General features: G+C 35.0%; 2 protein-coding genes across 4 annotated transcripts in view; both read right to left on the minus strand.

Annotated features, from left to right (window-relative positions):
- LOC307123823 (dynamin-2-like) overlaps nt 1-8457 on the minus strand; it is a 95490-nt gene extending 87033 nt beyond the window's left edge. For all 3 annotated transcript variants that reach the window (XR_013816213.1, XM_079812546.1, XM_079812545.1), the window contains exon 1: nt 8096-8457. Coding sequence is in view for 2 of the 3 variants with exons in the window: in XM_079812546.1 (XP_079668672.1) it covers nt 8096-8256 (161 nt within the window). In the remaining variant the exon portion in view is untranslated. The remainder of the gene's footprint in view (nt 1-8095) is intronic.
- A 6654-nt stretch (nt 8458-15111) lies between these two features.
- Nucleotides 15112-18117, minus strand: LOC307124253 (uncharacterized protein; the record flags this gene model as incomplete). Its single annotated transcript, XM_079813299.1, has 2 exons — nt 15112-16481; nt 17709-18117. The coding sequence occupies 2 exons, from the start codon at nt 18115-18117 to the stop codon at nt 15544-15546; spliced, it is 1347 nt and encodes a 448-aa protein (XP_079669425.1). The 3' UTR covers nt 15112-15543.
- Nucleotides 18118-19275: the final 1158 nt, after the last annotated feature.

The following is a 19275-nucleotide window of genomic DNA, read 5'->3' on the forward strand; positions in this document are numbered from 1 at the left end:
TTTTAATCAGAAAAGCTGAATAAGTTTTGCAACCGATTGTACACTAATCGTTTCTAACTCCTGCGAGATGAACTCACACACAGACATCAAGAATCTGCCTATGAATCTCAACAATGGTGACATGCTTCATGCCACAATGCATTCTGGGAGCCATAGATGAGTTTTGCGTGATGCACCCAGAATGCATTGTGGCATGAAGCATGTCACCATTGTTGAGATTCATAGGCAGATTCTTGATATGTGTGTGTGAGTAAAACTCGCAGGAGATAGAAGTGCTTATTGTGTGATGTGTTATTAAACCGCAGTATAAAATCTTACGTAAAAAAATTTCGATAATTGTTTAGTTTCTCTGATGATAACATTGCTGGATCTTCTGCCCTAGAATCACAATGCTCCTATAATCAATGACTTTCAGGGGATCAGCAAATTAGGCACTATATGATGATAACAACTGTATCATAAACAACAAGCGTCAAGATTTTCTTGCCATTTTCACCGTAACGAACAGTTACAGCAGCCAGAGAAAAACTTATGTTGGCAAGTCAAGGGTCAAGAGCCCAATTAAAGCAAACACTAATCACAATAATGGTAACTTCAAACAACTTTAATTTTCAATAAAACATCAACATCTAAACCTCAATAAGAGCTTCTGTAGTCATCTGATAGAAATAAAGTCTGTCTGGTTAGTAATGTGTGAAGCTGGTAATGCTGTTTGTGGAGTTGTTTAATCCTCCTCTGCTGAGATCTTCAGAGATTGAATGTCTTTTTAATAGTCAGTCGTAGTTCTTGTGTTTTTCTTTTTCTCTTTCCTTCAGTGATTCTACTCATTATCATCAGGTGTTCACCACTAATGGTCAATTATCACTTAATTAATCTCTTAATTATCTCATTAACTTTAACACTGATTCAGTGTTACTTTAACACTCTGTAGAGTGGGACCAAATGTTCTCTGAGCAGTGTTAATTTAACTCTGGGGATTTTACTGTGTAGGTTTTACTGTGAATTTGTAAATATGTCAATTATAATTTGTAAATAAGTAAATTGTGTTTTGTATTTATTTATATTCATACATTTAAGTATACATTAAACTTTTAATAAATGGTTCAATTTAAATAATAAATAAATAAATAAACAAAAAGCCATTTAATGTCATCCACCTCGTTTGGTGGCCTTTAAAAAAAAAAAAAAGTATCGGTTCAGGCACCGTTTAGGCACCGGAACCGTTTTAAAAGTATCGGTTTGGCACCGGAATCGAAAAAAACCCAAAGGATACCCAACCCTAATCATACATAATATCAGATGTCAAAATAAGATAAGCAAAAATTACAAAAGTTTCTTTGCATTTATTTTACATGTATTGTCAGTATTGCGCTCACAGATCACGTAGGTAGAGTTCTTTACTGTGTGTGTGGATGACCATGTCTGTCAGAAACCACCGAAGACCATTTTTGACCCAGGAAAAACCCTGCTATAGGATGATCATTTTTATTTGGTAACACTTTAGAATAATGGTCATTAGTTAATATTGGTTAACTAAATTAGTTAACATTAACTAATAATGAACTGCACTTATAAAGCGTTTATTAGTTTTGTTAATGTTAATTTCAACATTTACTAATGCATTATTAAAATCTTGTTAACATTAGTTAATGCAGTGTGAACTAACATGAACAAACCATGAACAGCTGTATTTATATTAACTAATGCTAACAAAGATGAACAAATACAGTAACAAATGTACTGCTCATGGTTAGTTCATGTTAGTTAATACATTAACTAATGTTAACTAATGACCATTATTCTAAAGTGTTACCTTTTATTTTACCTTAATTACATTGACTTAATTTGATTTAAAAAGCACCTTCTTAGTTTTTTTTCGTTGCACTAAACATTATTTGATTTAACATTTTGGAACAATTATATACTTTGGTTTTATTTAAATTCACTGGTAAAGACTTTTTTTCTGTACACTGAATTTAAAAACAAATGCTGATTTAAGTAACATCTTTGTTTGGATTGCAGAATATGCAGTTGTTGCCTTTAATTTCACCTCAGTCTTTTAATTTCCAATTAAATTTCTTGTTAATTTCAAATTGCGGACTTGTTTTCATTAGCCAAAAGCCAATTTAGCCTGTTAAATACCAAATAAACATCTAGTTCATGTTTACTTTCATTCTTTTATTGTGTTAAAAAAAAAATTAAAAAATCGGAAATCGGTATCGGAATCGGCCAGTTTTCTTGAAAAAAATCGGTATCGGAATCGGCCATGTAAAATCATGATCGGTGCATCACTAAAATTTAGACGTCTTTTCACCTTTCACTTTTCAACCAAATTTGAACGTTGTTTAAACGTCTGGCAATGTCGTCTTTTCGACGTCTTTTCAACGTTTTGCTGGGTGGGCCTTGTCAAAGTCGTTGAGAAAGCGACATTGAACGGGCCTTTAAATGTTAATGTTTGAGTTAACTATCCCTTTTAGAGTCTGGAATTGTTAATTTTTGACTAGTAGTGATCACTGAACGTTTTGTGAGACACATTTACGAACATTTTTGTTAATCTGAAGTTGTGATATTATGAGCATTCCCAGCAAACATTATGACGTTTAATGACCGTTGAAAAGACGTCCCTCCGACACGTCCCGTCATGGTTGAAAAATAGTTCCAAAATGAAAGTTGAACGGACGTCTTCGACGTCATCTGGCCGTGAATACCACGTCTTTTCTGCACGTCCCTGGACGTCTAAATGCGTCGTCTTCTGGATGTTTAAATGTGTTGCTGCATAATTTAAGTGTGTATATATAAGCCTGCATATAAAATAATCACACACCCATTGTGTAACATCGTGAAATGCAATCAATTATGTCTTGGTTTACACATTTTGACAGGTTCTAAAAAGGTTAAAAATCGGTCCAGTCAGACCTGAACGTCCATGAAACGTTTTAATCACGTGTACATCACAAACAAGAACACATTTGTGGACATAAGCAAAAAGAAGCATGTTCTGATTTAGCAAAACATTTTATTGTTTTTAAACAGCCACAGATTTTCTTTCATTAATGTTTAACATCCATTAACCAAACTAAAATAACAAATACAAAATACTGAATTATCATTATTTAAAGGGATAGTTCACCCAAAAATTAAAATTAATTTACTCACCCTCACATTTCAAATCTATGAATTCCACATTTCTATGTTCTGCTGAACACAAAGATGTTTTAAAATGTTTTTGTAACCAAGCAGGTCTCGCCTCCCATTAACTACCATTGTAGGGAAAAATGATTATGGTAGTTAATGGGAGGTGAGAACTACTTGGTTACAAACATTCTTCTAGGGACGTTTGCTCAAATAAAATAAAAAAAGTTCCCTTTGTGCAAATGGCATGAGACTTTGTACGGTTGTCAACACTCTCTAAATCTACAAATAAAGACAATTAATTGGATTGATATCTGTTTTTATGTTCGTGTGACAAAAAAAAGTCACACTCAGGCCGCTTAGAAAATGGACAAAATTCATCCTAAAAAAACAACAGAACACGCATACAGAAATGAAGTGGCACACTTCTAACAATGCATAAAACATCCACAATGCAAAATGATCATGCTCAAACACACACATACAGGAATATTTGTTCAATTTGTTATTGCTGTTCAGTTCATAGCATTTTGATGTTCATGTTGTGTATTTTTTACTCAATATGTAATATAACTGTTAATTTCTGTTAATTTTTGTTCTGTTACAGTTAGTAACTGAAGTGTACATTCAATTTGTAGAATTATAAGAAAATCAGATGTTTGAAATAAAATGATAAATTCTAAAGACTCTGGTTTGATTCTAATCATAATGTAACATTGAAAAAAAATATTTTCAGTACAAAAAAAATACTAAACTTTGACAAAATTAATTAATTTTAATTGTTATAATTGTGATTTCATAACATTTAGATATGAATCCAACTGAAAAATGTCTTTCAGTCAGTCAAATAGTGGAGCTTTGCAGCCATTTACTGGTAGAAGTCTTTTTTTTAATTATTATAAAACTGTATTTTCCAAAGGATGGGCAAAAATCTTACACTAAACAATGTCAAATTATCCATGTTATCCCCACGAATGAAAGTTAGAAATTTGGGTCTTTTATAAAGTGAATTTTACATAAACTGATTTTGTGTTTTAATTTATTTATATAAATTTAACAATTATTATAAATTCTCCAAAAACTGCACAGATGTTGAGTAAAAACATTAATAAACAGAGTAAAATTACAATTTTGTTACAAAATTACATTTTGTTGCCTGGGGTGTAGACCCTGAGTGTAAATCCCAAATGAAGAGGGTTAAAGGGTTAGTTCACCCAAAAATGAAAATTGTGTCATTAATGACTGAGCCTCATGTGGTTGGACACCCGTCAGACCTCCGTTCATCTTCAGACACAAATGAAGATATTTTAGTGTAAATCTGATGCTCTGAAAGGCCTCCATTGGCTCAACTTTACACTCTCAAGACCCTTAAAAGGCACTAAAGACGTCGTTACAAAGTCCATCTCACTACAGTGGTTCTACAATAACTTTATGAATCGGCGAGAATAGTTTTTTTGCGCAAAAAAACCCTAAATAACGACTTACATAGTGATGACGATTTAAAAACACGGCATCATGAAGCTTCGAAGCGTTATGAATCAGTGAGTCGATTCATGATTCGGATCTCGTGTCAAACTGCTGAAATTTGGCGATCCAAACTGCTGATTCGACTCACGATTTGTTTTGAAATCGTCATCACTATGCAAGTCATTATTTAGGGTTTTTTTGCGCACAAAAACTATTCTCGCCGATTCATAAAGTTATTGTAGAGCCGCTGTAGTGAGATGGACTTTGTAACTTTAGTCTTTAGTGTCTTTTAAGGGTCTTGAGAGTGTAAAGTTGAGCCAATGGAGGCCTTTCAGAGCATCAGATTTACACTAAAATATCTTCATTTGTGTTACGAAGAACAACGGAGGTCTTACGGGTGTCGAACGACATGAGGGTAAGTAATTAATGACAGAATTTTCATTGTTGGGTGAACTAACCCTTTAAACATCTTTATGTTCAGCAGAACATAGAAAGGTATACAGGTTTGAAACACGAGGGTGAGTAAATGACGACAGTTTTCATTTTTGGGAGAACTATCCCTTAAACACATTAAAGTAGTTATTTTGTTTGTAATTTTTTTGTAACCATCACCAACAGCTCTTCCTGGAGAGTGATTCAGGTGTTCTGCCATTACTGCATCAATCTCAGAGTCCACCTATTCACAGCATCTGAGGAAAGAGAATAGATTTATTTTTAAAATAACAGGAAAAATTTGAGGTAAATGACATGCACTTATTTTCAAAATGTATTGAAAAAATGATCTCACAGCTCAATAAAAGAAAAAAAAACATGGAACAAGATGAATGAATAATGAGTTAAACAATAGAAAAATGTAATCAACATGCATTACATTTTATTTTACTCTATAAAAGATGTTCTGCTCTAAATGGGTGTTATTGGGGGATGGAAGCATTACTTTCTGAAAGAAACTCTCAAAAGGCTACATTAATAGGTTACAGTAATAACTTGTACTGTATAATTAAACGTGTTTAAGTTGAAAGTAACGTTTAGCCTACTAGCTAATTCTAGCCAAAACTCAAAGTAATTCTCTGTTGACAACGTGGGCATCATTTCTTTCGGTTCCTTCATGTTAAACAAGTAAAACTCAAGTAAATTTATCAAATACTACAAAATGTACTCACCCAACAGTAGATTTTTATCAAACTCTCTCCTCAAGTCCTCTTCTCCTCGTGTTTGTAAAAAGGAACAGGAGAACGCATGGACGCTATCTCGCGAGATAATCTATAATATCGCGGGATTTTGAAATATCGCTAGATTTATTAATATCTTTTGTTACTACATCTTGGCAGCACAGTTCAAGTCAGACTTAATGGTTATAGGATATATTACTTTTTTACATATGTATATGCATACATTCCATAAAAATAATAACAACGAATACATAAAAAATGACTCAAATGCAGTGGGTTCACATTCACAATCACTTAAACACACAGAGCACTTTGTGATTTTAAATATATTTTAGCCTATATTAAAAGTAAATTAAATATAGGCTAAATCTTGTATTTCATAAAGGTTTTTTTTTTTATGGGTCTTGACTGGACGTGTACTGGACGTCAGTGGACGTCTATTCACAACCTTAAAAACTACTTGGGGCACTTAAATTAATTATTGCAGTATTAACCATGCAAGGTGTAAGCAGCTTCTGCATATTTCACAATGATTCAGAGGGTCATCATGGACCAGTGGCGTGCACAAGGGGGGGGGGGGGGGGGGGCGGGGGGGCTCAAGCCCCTGCCCCTTTTGTCTCAAAATGTAATGTGCCCCTCCCTGGTAATAGTAAATAATATTTATTACTATTATTATAAATATTTTAATGAATAACAATACGCTTATATACCATTTTACCACTAACAATATTACAAAAAGTATTTTTTTTTTTTTATTTTTTTTTTTGGCGGAGGTGGATCGGTAGGCGGAGTTACATTTTCATCTCTATACAAGCAGCCTGCGCACAGCACAGCAATTAGCCGCGCGAGTTTTCAAACTATACGATCAGCAGGTAAGCTAATAGCCTACAGAAAATGTATATTTATCCTACCACCACGCTACTGTAAAGGTTGCGGGAGCGTGCAAGTTATGCTTAATTATAATAAAAGCATAACTCCAGTCTTGAGTTCAGCAGCAGCATTCTGAGTCTGACAACAATGTCATTCAATTTGTTTTTATGCAAGACCATAGCATAGCACATCCTCTTGTTATTAGTTCGGGAAAATAAATCTAGTCAAATGAAATGAAAAAGTCCATGTCAAACTCTAAATTGTATGGAATTTATATATTTGATATCATGGTAACACTTGCATGAAGGTCTCATTTGTAAAGTCAATGTATTAACCAACATGAACTAACGTTAACCATGAGCAATACATTTGTTATTGTATATTATTTTAATCTTTGTCAATGTTAGTTAATAAAAATACAGCTGCATTGTTTGTTCATGTTACTTGACACAACAGTGCATTAACTAATATAACATATACAACTTTTAATTTTAATAATGTATTAGTAAATGCTGAAATTAATATCAACTAAGATTAATAAATGCTGTAGAAGGGCAGTTTATTATTAGTTCATGTTAACAAATGTAGTTAACTAATGAAATCTTATTGTAAAATGTTACCTATTTCATGATAGCAAATACTTTCATACTTATAATACAGGTTTACAACATCAACAAAACTGAACATGAATTCTTCATAATTACCTGCTTGATTCTCACTGTTTTGTAGCAAAGTATATATATATATATATATATATATATATATATATATATATATATATATATATATATATATATATATATATATATATATATAGTAATATTCTCATAATTTCCCTGTTTTTGTTTGATGTGTTAAGCATTGTATTTGTATCAATGTCTTTTCATAGAATGCCAAGGAAATATGGAATATTTTTAAGAATGGTTTTAACCATAAGCCAGTGGAGAACAAAATTGACCCCCCCCCCCCCTTTTTTTTTGGTTAAAATATTTACAAACACAACAGACAGACGCATACTGCTTTAAATACAGGTGATGTATGTCATAAATAAATGAATTTAAATTATATAAAAAATACATTTTATTCTTGTTATTTTTTTTGTGCCCTTTTTGGTCCTTCTGCCCCTGAGGAGGTCTGTGCACGCCACTGTCATTGACTATAAATGCACGTGTAAAAGACGTCACCATAGTGACGTCCTCTCACGACGGATTCACAACAGGGTATATATTGAACTACACGTAGCTAAAAGTCAAAGTAACTATTATATATGCAACCGGAGAGAACTGTAGACATGTACAAATGTATCTGAGTGCATTTTTAAGAAATGTTCTGTGTTACATACTTTTACCGATTTATGCCGTCCTACCGCGACTATTTTTGGCCAGGGACACGACGTTGCCGTCGGACCAATGTTTGCTGGGTTCCGTCGAGTGTAGTAAACAGATGTTGCTCACCTGCCCACGAAGTTCTCCAGCACCGAGCTCTTCCCGTCGCTCTGGCCGCCCACCACCGCGATCTGCGGCAGCTCCAGACTGCAGCTCTGGCCGATGGAGCTGAAGGCGTCCTGCAGTTTTTTGATGAGGGGGATCAGATCCTCCATCCCGCGGTTCCCCATGACGAGCTTTAGTCAAACACCACGGAGAAACTCCACCGATCACTTTATAACTCGCGTGACTGCCGTGACTCAAAATAACCCGTTTTAACACGAATAAAACCGACTCGAGATGTCAAACTCCACTTGTCAGACAGTGAGAGAAAAGTGACGGCGGAAAGTTTTCCCATCCGGTCAGCAGACCACCATAAACTTCTGAAGGACAGCCCTGGTTCAAACCGCGCGTTCCTATTGGCCACCGCGGATGTCCGTCAAGAGATGGGGCGTTAGAACAGAGACAATGTTAGTGTAGTTTAACCCTTCTTTCATTACATACATAAAATACTTTTAGCAATACATAAAATCCTTTAGTAATACATAAAAAAATACTTTTGCATTAGTGAAATACAATTGTACAGCTGTGTCTGAGATAATTTACGCGAGTGTTGACAGTCAAGCACTTGTCACGAAAATGTCAAGGTAATAGTTCGCCCAAAATCTAAAGAAAAACATATATAAAGCACACTTTAAGAGTATCTAAATGCCCACATGAAAAAATACTATAGTATATATAGTAAAATTACTCTAGTGTTTTTGAACCGTAGTAAATACTACAGTTAATTAACAAAGTAAATACTATAATATACTACAATTTACTGTAGTATCTTTACTATAGTATGTATTTACTAGGGTAATTTTACTATAATATACTATAGTATTTTTTCATGTGGGTGTTTTGCATCTTGATCCTCTGAACTGGCCCATCCTTAAGCCTCGCCTTAAAATCGTTATGACCGTTATTTTATCGGACGATCTTTCGCTATATGTAAGCCTGTTTACAGTTAAAGGTGTAGTGTTATCCCACATGAAAAAATACTATGGTAAAATTACTCTAGTAAATAGTGTTTTTGAACCGTAAATATACTACAGTAAATTAACAAAGTGTAGTAAATACTATAATATACTACAATATACTGTAGTATCTTTACTATATGGTTCAAAAACACTATAGTATTTACTAGAGTAATTTTGCTGTAATTTTACTATAATATACTATAGTATTTTTTCATGTGGGATGAATAGTCTCACACGAAAATGTCACGGTAATAGTTCGCCCAAAATCAAAAGAAAAACATATATAGTGCTAAATAAAGCACAATTTAAGACTATCTAAATGTTTTTGCATCGTGATAATATTTTCCTCAGAGCCCATCCTGAGCCACGCCTTAAAATATTTATGACCGTTATTTTATCGGACGATCTTTGTAAGCCTGTTTAGTGTTTACAGGGAATGGTATTATACGAATTATAAGTATAATGTATAGTGAAATGTCACAATGTAAAATTTGTTAATGGTCCTAAAGATTTAGGCTAACTGAAGAAATAAGACAATTCGTGAGAATCTCCCCATGTGAAAAAATACTAGTAAAATCACTCTAGTAAATACTATAGTGTTTTTGAACCACACTATAGTAATACTACAGTAAATTGTAGTATACCTCAGTATTTACTATAGTTTAGCAATTGACTAATACTACCGTATGATGTAGTACCTTTACTATATAGAGTAATTTTACTATAATATAATATAATATAATATACTAGGCTATAGTATTTTTTCATGTGGGCTCAAGTAAAGATCAGACACACATCTTTCTTCTGTGATATTTATGCAGATTTCCACACAACAGCACAACTGTTAGTACAATATACAATAGTTATACTTACTCAATAGCTCTATTAACGGTTAATCTTGAGCAAAGTCCCACTTTTAACCAGTTCATTCACATACATGTACTCTGTTAATGAAAATATATGAGTTATATGTCATAAATGTAGGCTAAATCATGTGTATGCCGTTAGTATGGAAGTCCATTTCCACCACATAAGAAAAAAAATCATACCTTTGTAAATCATAAGGCGAATGTTTTTTTGTTTTTTTAAATGAAACCCATTCAATGAAGCTCTACACACTGTTCTTGAGCTCATCTGAAGGCCACAGTGGTGAAAGTGTTCTAAGACTTAAAATGTAATAACAATGGGGTTCAAATAAAGTATCAAAAGCAAGTATTCATATGGTTTTATTGAACAACACTGCTAAAATACATAAAGCAACAAACATAATCAACTTGTGTGCATTATGTATTATAACAAATGCCTGCAGAGGGCGCCAGTCAAGGCATGAGAAGACAATGGCCCTCATTTATCAATCTTGCGTAGAAACGGGCGTATATCCTCCTGGGACCCAAGAATAGACTTTTGTCCACTGTAGTGAACATTATATTTTAGGGAATTTCTATGACATCATACATGTCACATGTCACAGTCTGGATGTCCAGTAAAGAGCACATTCGGGGCTTTGCAGGGATACCAAATGTTTGGAGGTTTCACCAGGACAACAACTTCTTCTTGGTCTTTAAAAATGGCTGACATTAATGTTGAGCACTCTTATGGAAATATGATCATATTTTTTAATTATAATTTAAATCTGATTAATTTTCAAATGGTTTGTTATAAATCAACATCTCAGGAAAATGTTATGGGGTTTCTAATCAAAATATGACTTTCTGTTACAGAACAGGGCATTGATTTCATAAATGACCACTATAGTGGACACCAGGATTTAAATCTTGTTTATCAGGCATTTTGGAGACATAACAAGTGAACAGGGAAAGAAATTACATATCAATATTCCTATGAAATATTAGATATTATTTTGAAAATGTTTCCAATTTTTCCTCCCATTATTACACTTCTTTTTTCATTACATGTTGCACCAAGAACACATTAATATGCAAATTAGATGCAGTGAATAGATACATTGTATTGAATGGGAAAATCCAAGTATTGTCATTTTACCCACATATTTCATAAAGTAAAATGGTATATGAATGCATTTCATTATATCTCTCATAACATTGTTCAGAATCATCTTTAAATAAAGTTTGTTTAAAAAAAAACCTGAAACCTAAAAATTGATTGATGAATTAAAAATAAATCCCATTGTTTTTGCAATTTCATGTCATTTAATTTTTTTAACAACTCAGTCCTGGTGTCAACTACAGAGGACATATCATAACATATGTGTAATGTCTGTATATATCCTTTACAGGCATCTGTTAATACTTTAAAGACACCGACTCGTGAGTTCTTTCTGTGTTCGGTTTATTAGCTTCACCGCATGTACAACATAACCAAAACATCCGGTCTATCACTTCTTCTCTGGCTTCCCCGCCCTAGACTAGAACAACGACCCCTCTAGGTTACTACCTGTCATTACAATATGAATAAAATATCATTTTTCAAAAAAAAAATTTTTTTCCATTTGTTTCTTATGCTCTAAACAATGTAATGACATAAAAAAATACTAAATTCAAAAAACTTTTTTTTCTGGGTCCCAGGAGGATAAATTGGCGTAAGATTATGCTTACACTCCTCTCATCGTCTGATTTATAAAGCTGTGCGCACCTCTGAAATCCAGGCGTACGCAAAACCTGCCCTTGATAAATGCAGCGGCTGAAAACGATCGTCATTAGAATAACACGCCCCTATATATTCAAGTCTCCGCCTCCCCCACGCCCTCATTTTACGCCATGGACACTCGTAAGACGGCAAAGAAGAGGAGATCGAGACCATCACCAGGGAAGTGGAAAAAAAACTAAATTGTTTTATTTGGGAGTTTAAAGAGTGGGATTAAAGGCGCCCACAAAAAGGTGTACGGTGGAAATCCAGTTTAAATAGCTGTTTGGATGAGAAATTACCTATCACAATTCATTATTTTACAGCATGTGTTTTGAAATAATTAGCATTTAATTTCGTATCAAGTCACATGTATTGGGGTGTACAATAGTGATGATGATGTGACCATTCATTCACATTAATATAATTGCATGACAATTTGTTAGATTCTTATTATTATTATGATTTGTATTATTAATGACGCTTATTGTTATTTAGAAGAAGAATTTCGTTATTATTATTATTATTTATTTTATTATTATTTAAAAGAAGAAGAATGTCATTTTTATTATTTTGTCAGTCTGAATTATGTTCAGTCCCAGTCCGTGCGCAGCTGCCAGGCCTAACCAACGTCAGGTAAAGCGCACAGGTTCGCAACTGGAGGAATACATATCAAATGCTTTGGTAAAGTCACACAAATTAAACATTGAAGTCCATGTTGCACAAAAATAAACACTGAAGTTTATAATTACTTCCCTATTCGCACGGGATTAGTATATGTGGGGAGCTCTGGTGATTTGTAATAATCGCAGAGAATGTCTGTGATCTTAATGCTGCCTTCACGTGCTATCGGTGTAATGGCCTTCCCCTTTAATTTGCTTCGCTTTGCGCTACCACTAGAGGGAGCACTAACGTGTATAAGTAAACAGGAAACTAAGCAATGGCAGTGCACGTTTGTTCCCGAGCTAACATCAACTCGGGGAAAAATGGTTCAAACTTTTGTGTCCCTTTGGCAAGCAGAGCGAGGTATGTTAAGTTTGTTTCATGTATTTCTTTGGTAAGATTTGATTAATTTGAACAAAGTTAAATGTGTAGTGAATGTTTGTTTGTTTGTTTATGAATTTTTACTTTAAATATGTTTGTTTCTTTTGTTATTTTGTTTTCTTGTAGTTTTACGGTGCCATGTGCTGTGATGCTATTGTTATGGTGCAAAGAGAGAGAATTTGCAACAAAGAATTGAGACCATGAACACTTCAGCCATGAAGTTTATTGCATCTGAGTAAAAATAAAACAAGAGCACCCGTCAGAAACTCTCTGCCTCATTCTTCGACGCCAAAGGGCCGCTACAATCGGAAATGTGATAATTCCCACTTCTGAAGTCGAGATTACGAGCTCATCCCATTAAAATTTCGAAAGTGGAGTGCGTTCATGTGCAATTTTTACCTAGGAAACTCGAATTTACAATAATTCCGAGAGCACGTGAAGGCAGCATTAATCCCGTGCAAATCGGCCATGTCTGTAATATGTAAAGTAAAAATCCCCCCGCAAATGACCTACCATATTTCGCCGAACACCGAGGTCCTGTGATAATATTAGTCCCTTGCGAATCGGCATCTATTTGGCCGGGATTAGGCAGATCGTATATAATTTTTGCAAGGTTTTTGTGTCCTGTGCGCATTTCTATCTTTATCTTTCACGAAGAATGGAGCTAGGCTGCATATAATGCACACCGTTATGACTTCCCGTGCGGCCGCGCGGATTATAGGCTACTACTTTCACTTTAGAATGAGCACAATTTGGGAGTAATTGCTTGAATGGTGTGTTTAATATTATTCTTAATGAAAAACACAAAAACAGAAAAGTAGCCTACAATGACAACTCGCTTAAATGGGCACTTTTACATTAGCTTTGAAACTGAATCTTCCGTCGTATATTGTTATTATACGAAATTATTTGTATTAGGCCTACTATAAAACAATCAAAATGATATCGATACGACTGTTTATCATTTCATACAGCTATATAACGAAAAAAAAAATTCAAGTAACATCATATCCGGGAGATAAGTCAGTAAATTCGAGTAAAATCACAGCTTATCCCGTGCGAATGCGCCACGCAAAATTCAGATGTGGGGGGGTAATTTCTAAATCACACGAGGTCCCCAGATAATACTTATCCCGTGCGAATAGGGCTTTATTTGTTGTTGTTGTTTTTTTTACAGTGGGTCATAATATAGCATATCTTTGTCAGTGCGTTTTGTGGTGTTAGGAATTTTTTTTCTGCGCATTTTCGCACTAACTCAAAACGTGCGTACACCACCTCCTGAGCTGGCGTAGGATTTGAGCGTGCCGTACGCCAATGTCCATATTGATAAATCTCAGTCACCGTGGTTTTGGGTGTATGCCAGGTGTATGCTGGAAAATTGGTGTACGCAAGATTGATAAATGAGGGCCATTATGATGATTCTGGATCGGTTTGTTCTTTACTTTAAATGACTACAGCCCCATTGACTCTCTATGTTAATGCATTGATGAAGTTAACAGTTGGATGTGCCAAAACTTTCTTCAGTTAAACAAAGACAAAACTGAAATCACTACATTAGGAAACAAAGATGAAATTCTCAAGGTGAACGCATATCTTGAGGCTAAAGGTCTGAAATCAAAAAATCAAGTCAGGAATCTTGGTGTGATTTTGGAGTCAGACCTGAGTTTCAGTAGTCATGTCAAAGCAATAACTAAATCAGCTTACTATCTGAAAAATATTGCAAGAATTAGAAGCTTTATTTCCAGGCAAAACTTAGAGAAACTCGTTCATGCTTTTATTACCAGTAGGGTGGACTATTGTAATGGTCTCCTCACCGGCCTTCCCAAAAAGACCATTAGACAGAACGCTGAGCAGAACCAGAACATATGACCATATCACACCAGTCCTCAGATCTTTACACTGGCTTCCAGTTACATTTAGAATAGATTTTAAAGTACTATTACTTGTATATAAATCACTCAATGACCTAGGACCTCAATACATTGCAGATATGCTAATTAAATACAAACCCAACAGATCACTCAGATCATCAGGATCAAGTCAGTTAGAAATACCAAAGGTTCACTCAAAGCAAGGAGAGTCTGCTTTTAGCTATTATGCCAGCCGTAGCTGGAACCAGCTTCCTGAACAGATCAGATGTGCCCCATCAGTAGCCACTTTCAAATCCAGACTCAAAACACATCTGTTCAGCTGTGCATTTACTGAATGAGCTATGCCACTGTACGTCCGACTGATTGCACCTTATCTTATGCATTTACTCAATGAGCTCTGTGCTTTGTCCGAACTGCTTGCACTTTAATTATGTGTTTCAATTTAACCCTGTTTTATTTTTAGTTTTTAATTATACTTTTTATTTTTATTATTTTTTATTTTGTTAAGGCTTTCTCGGTGGAAGAGGTTGAGAGACGGGGGAGCGATAAATCGAAATCCCTCCGGTGCGAGGAGGATCCGTGTAGATCTGCTCTGACGGATAGATCTGTATAGCCTTGGTGGTGAGAGGAAGTTAGGCCAAGAAGATTTGAGGAAGGACTGTGTAGATCCGCTCTGATGGTCGAACAAAGTAGAGATAGCCCTGGTGTTCCTGTCCAGGAAGATTTGTCTGTAAGGGTACTGTCTAAACGCACAGTTACCTGACAAATATTTTTTAAGTAAACCTGACTCCACACCAGATTTTCACCTTTATTTTTATTTCCTTTTAATTCCTATTATAACTGTTATACTATATATATTTTTATTTTATTCACTTATGACTATTTTAACTTAATTTCTGTGTAAAGCACTTTGAATTGCCACTGTGTATGAAATGTGCTATACAAATAAACTTGCCTTGCCTTGCCTTGCCTTGCCTTGAGCGTGTTTCTTCTTGTGGGTCTGAAAACTACCAAAATAAGTGAATCTTTCGCCGCAGATGGAGCAGTGGTAAGGTTTCTCTCCTGTATGAATTCGTACATGAGTCTTCAGGACGTCTGATTGAGCAAATGTCTTGTCACAGTGTGAACACTTGTATGGTCTTTCTCCTGTATGAATCCTCTTGTGTTTTTGTAAATTATAATGTTTACTGAAACTCTTCCCACAAACGCTACAGTGATACGGTCTTTCTCCAGTGTGAACTCTCTGATGAAATAAAAATTCAGTTGAATTATAAAAGCCCTTCCAGCAGACGGAGCACAAGTACGGTTTCTCTCCAGTGTGAATCCTCTCATGACAAACCCAACAAGATTTGTGACGAAATCGTTTATCACAGTGTTTGCACTGATATGGTTTCTCATCAGAGTGTATTCTTTGGTGTGACTTTAGAGAACTTGAGTATGTAAAGGTTTTCCCACATTCGCTGCACTGGTACGGCCTCTCATTGGTGTGAACACGCACATGTACCGTCAGATGGGATGAGTATATGAATCTTTTCTCACAGTGAGGGCACTTGAACGGCCTTTCGCCCGTGTGGAGTCGCTTATGAACATCACAATATTGTTTGGTGCTGAAATACTTCCCGCACTGTTCGCAGTGAAACTGCTTCTTCACGCTGTGCTCTTTTGAATGGCGTCTCCTTATTTTTAAGATAGGAAAGCTAAGGTCACAGGTGAAGTCTTTCTGTTCTGTGTGTCTTCGCTCATGTCTCTCTAAACGTCCCTGTGAGCTCAATGTTTTCCCGCAGGTGATGCAGGAAAATCTCTCGGCCGTCGGCTGATCTTTTGATCTTGAGGCCGTTTCATCATCTCCATCAGAAGATGAACCGCTGTTGTCATCTGAAAGGAACAAAACATTATTAAAAAGTTAAAACATTAAACTGTACTCGGATGGAGTTAAGCTACGTCCACATTAATCCGGAAGTTCTCATGCTAATCTTCTCGCACAATCATTTGTTAGCAAAATATGCGAAAAATCAACATTCAACAACATTGGTCTACTGTCATCTTGACTGTTCTTCAAATTAGAGCCCGACCGATAAAGGATTTTTAAGGCCGATACTGATACAAATATTTGATGATTTAAAAATCCGATATTCCGATATATCGGCCCGATATATATAAATAAAAAAAAAAATATATATATAACAGAAACGTGTAAAAAAAGCTTTCCCTTACATTAGTTATTTGTAGTTATTCATGAATCTCTAAAATAATATGATAATGCAGTTTAAAAATAAACTTGTTTGTTTTATTGTCACAACTGAACAGAGGAACATAAAAATATATAAAAAAAATTCTGATAAATAAAATGTATTAAAAACAAAAACAAAACAAAAAAATCTAAGTTTCCAGTATTATTAATAGATGTGGTAAGCTTCATAAATATAACTTATTATTATGAGCAAGATTGGAAGTTCAGTTAAGTTCTGATAAATAACAACAGCAAAATATAATATATAAGCCGCCTGCCTTCTAAAATGCAGTAAATCCATTATGTGCTGGAACGACTTTCGTTCACTCCCCAAGTGCCTAACTTATGATTTACAATGTAGGGGACTGGAACTACAAATATACTAGTTATAAATATAGTGATTATTACTTTATTTAGGCAGAATAAGTTTGTTTCCCAAGCGCATTAATGTTAGCGGTCTTCCACTGATACCCATGGCATTAGCTAGTCAAGTTTATGATAAGCCATAATTTAGAAATGGACAATGTCATACTGCAAATTAAATTCATAATTTTTTCCTCAATTCTACAAACAATACCCCATAATGGCAACGTGAAAGAAGTTGTTTGAAATCTTTGCAAATTTATTAAAAATGAAAAATATACGTATATTTTTTCCCTCAAATCGTTCAGCCCTACTATCAGATATTTATACAAGCCCTACTATGGCCATCAATTCCCCTATTATTTGACATGATCTGAGGTCAAACCTGATCAGGAGCATCAGAGACCAACAGCCAATATGAACCTGATCCTACAGAGTCTCTGCCGAATGACCAAAGAATGACGTTCAAGAGTCATGAGAAACAACAAAACATCATGAGAGAAACACACCTGCAGGAATGAAGACCTCATCATTCCCATCCTCCTCCTCCTTAAAGCGGTGTTGTTGTTTGTCTGCTGTGGTTTCGTCTCCTCTGCTCTCTATCAGGTTCCTGCAGTCCTCCAGTTTGACGGAGCACATCTTCAGTGGCGTCTGCTGTTCTCCAGCGTTACAGTCAGAGGTTTGATCAGCGGATCCATGATCCTGAGCTTCTGTCCCATCGTTCCCATCCTCCTCCTCCTTAAAGCGGTGTTGTTGTTCGTCTACTGTGGTTTCGTCTCCTCTGCTATCTATAAAGTTGCTGCAGTCCTCTAGTTTGACGGAGCACATCTTCAGTGGCATCTGCAGCATCTGCTGTTCTCCAGCGTATACAATCAGAGGTTTGATCAGCGGATCCATGATCCTGAGCTTCTGTCCCATCGTTCCCATCCTCCTCCTCCTCATGGAAGCTTGAACTCCTCACAGCATCTCGTGACTTTTCTAATCAGATCATACATAAACAAAAGGGCCTTTGTGTTGATGTGACTATCTCCACTAATTAGATAAGAGCGTTGAATTTTATAGCCCGAGACATTCACGTGACTTCACATCCACACACACACACCCTTTGTGCGAATGGGCGCACATACTTAGACAAGACACAGGACTGTTTGCGTGACTCACACACACATCTGCCTTATATGAACCATGTGGACCAAAACTTCCTCCCTTATGTTTAAATATATATATTGTGTTGATTTAATGTCTTTATACGATGTATTAACCTCCTGGGACCCAGAAAAAAAAGTGTTTTGAATTAAGTATTTTTTAATGTCATTAACGTTGTTTAGAGCATAAGAAACAAATGGGGAAAAAAACATTTTTGAAAAATTACATTTTATTCATATGTTATGATATGTCCTCTGTAGTTGACACCAGGACTGAGTTGTTTAAAAAATAAAATGACATGAAATTGCATGTATAGGCAAAAACAATGGGATTTATTTTTAATTCACCAATCAATTTTTAGGTTTCAGGATTTTTTTAAAACAAACTTTGTTTAAGGATGATTCTGAACTATGTTATGAAAGATATAACGGAATGCATTGATATACCATTTTACTTTATGAAATATGAGGGTAAAATGACCATACTTGGATTTTCCCATTTAATACAATATATCTATTCACCGCATCTAATTTGCATATTAATGTGTTCTTGGTGCAACATGTAATGAAAATACAAATTGTAATAATGGGAGTAATAATTGGCAACATTTTCATAATAATATCTAATATTTCATAGGAATATTGATATGTAGTTTCATTCCCTGTTCACTTATGTCTCCAGAATGCCTGATAAACAAGATTCGAGTCCCGGCGTCCTCTACAGTGGTCATTTATGAAATCAATGCCCTGTTTTGTAACAGAAAGTCGTATTTTGATCAGAAACCCCATAACATTTTCCTGAGATGTTGATTTATAACAAACAATCTGAAAATTAATCAGATTTAAATTTTAATTAAAAAATATTATCATATTTCCATAAGAGTGCTAAACATTAATGTCAGCCGTTTTTAAAGACCAAGAAGTTGTTGTT

Source organism: Gobio gobio (assembly GCF_949357685.1).
Source record: "Gobio gobio genome assembly, chromosome: 3".
NCBI lineage: Eukaryota > Metazoa > Chordata > Actinopteri > Cypriniformes > Gobionidae > Gobio > Gobio gobio.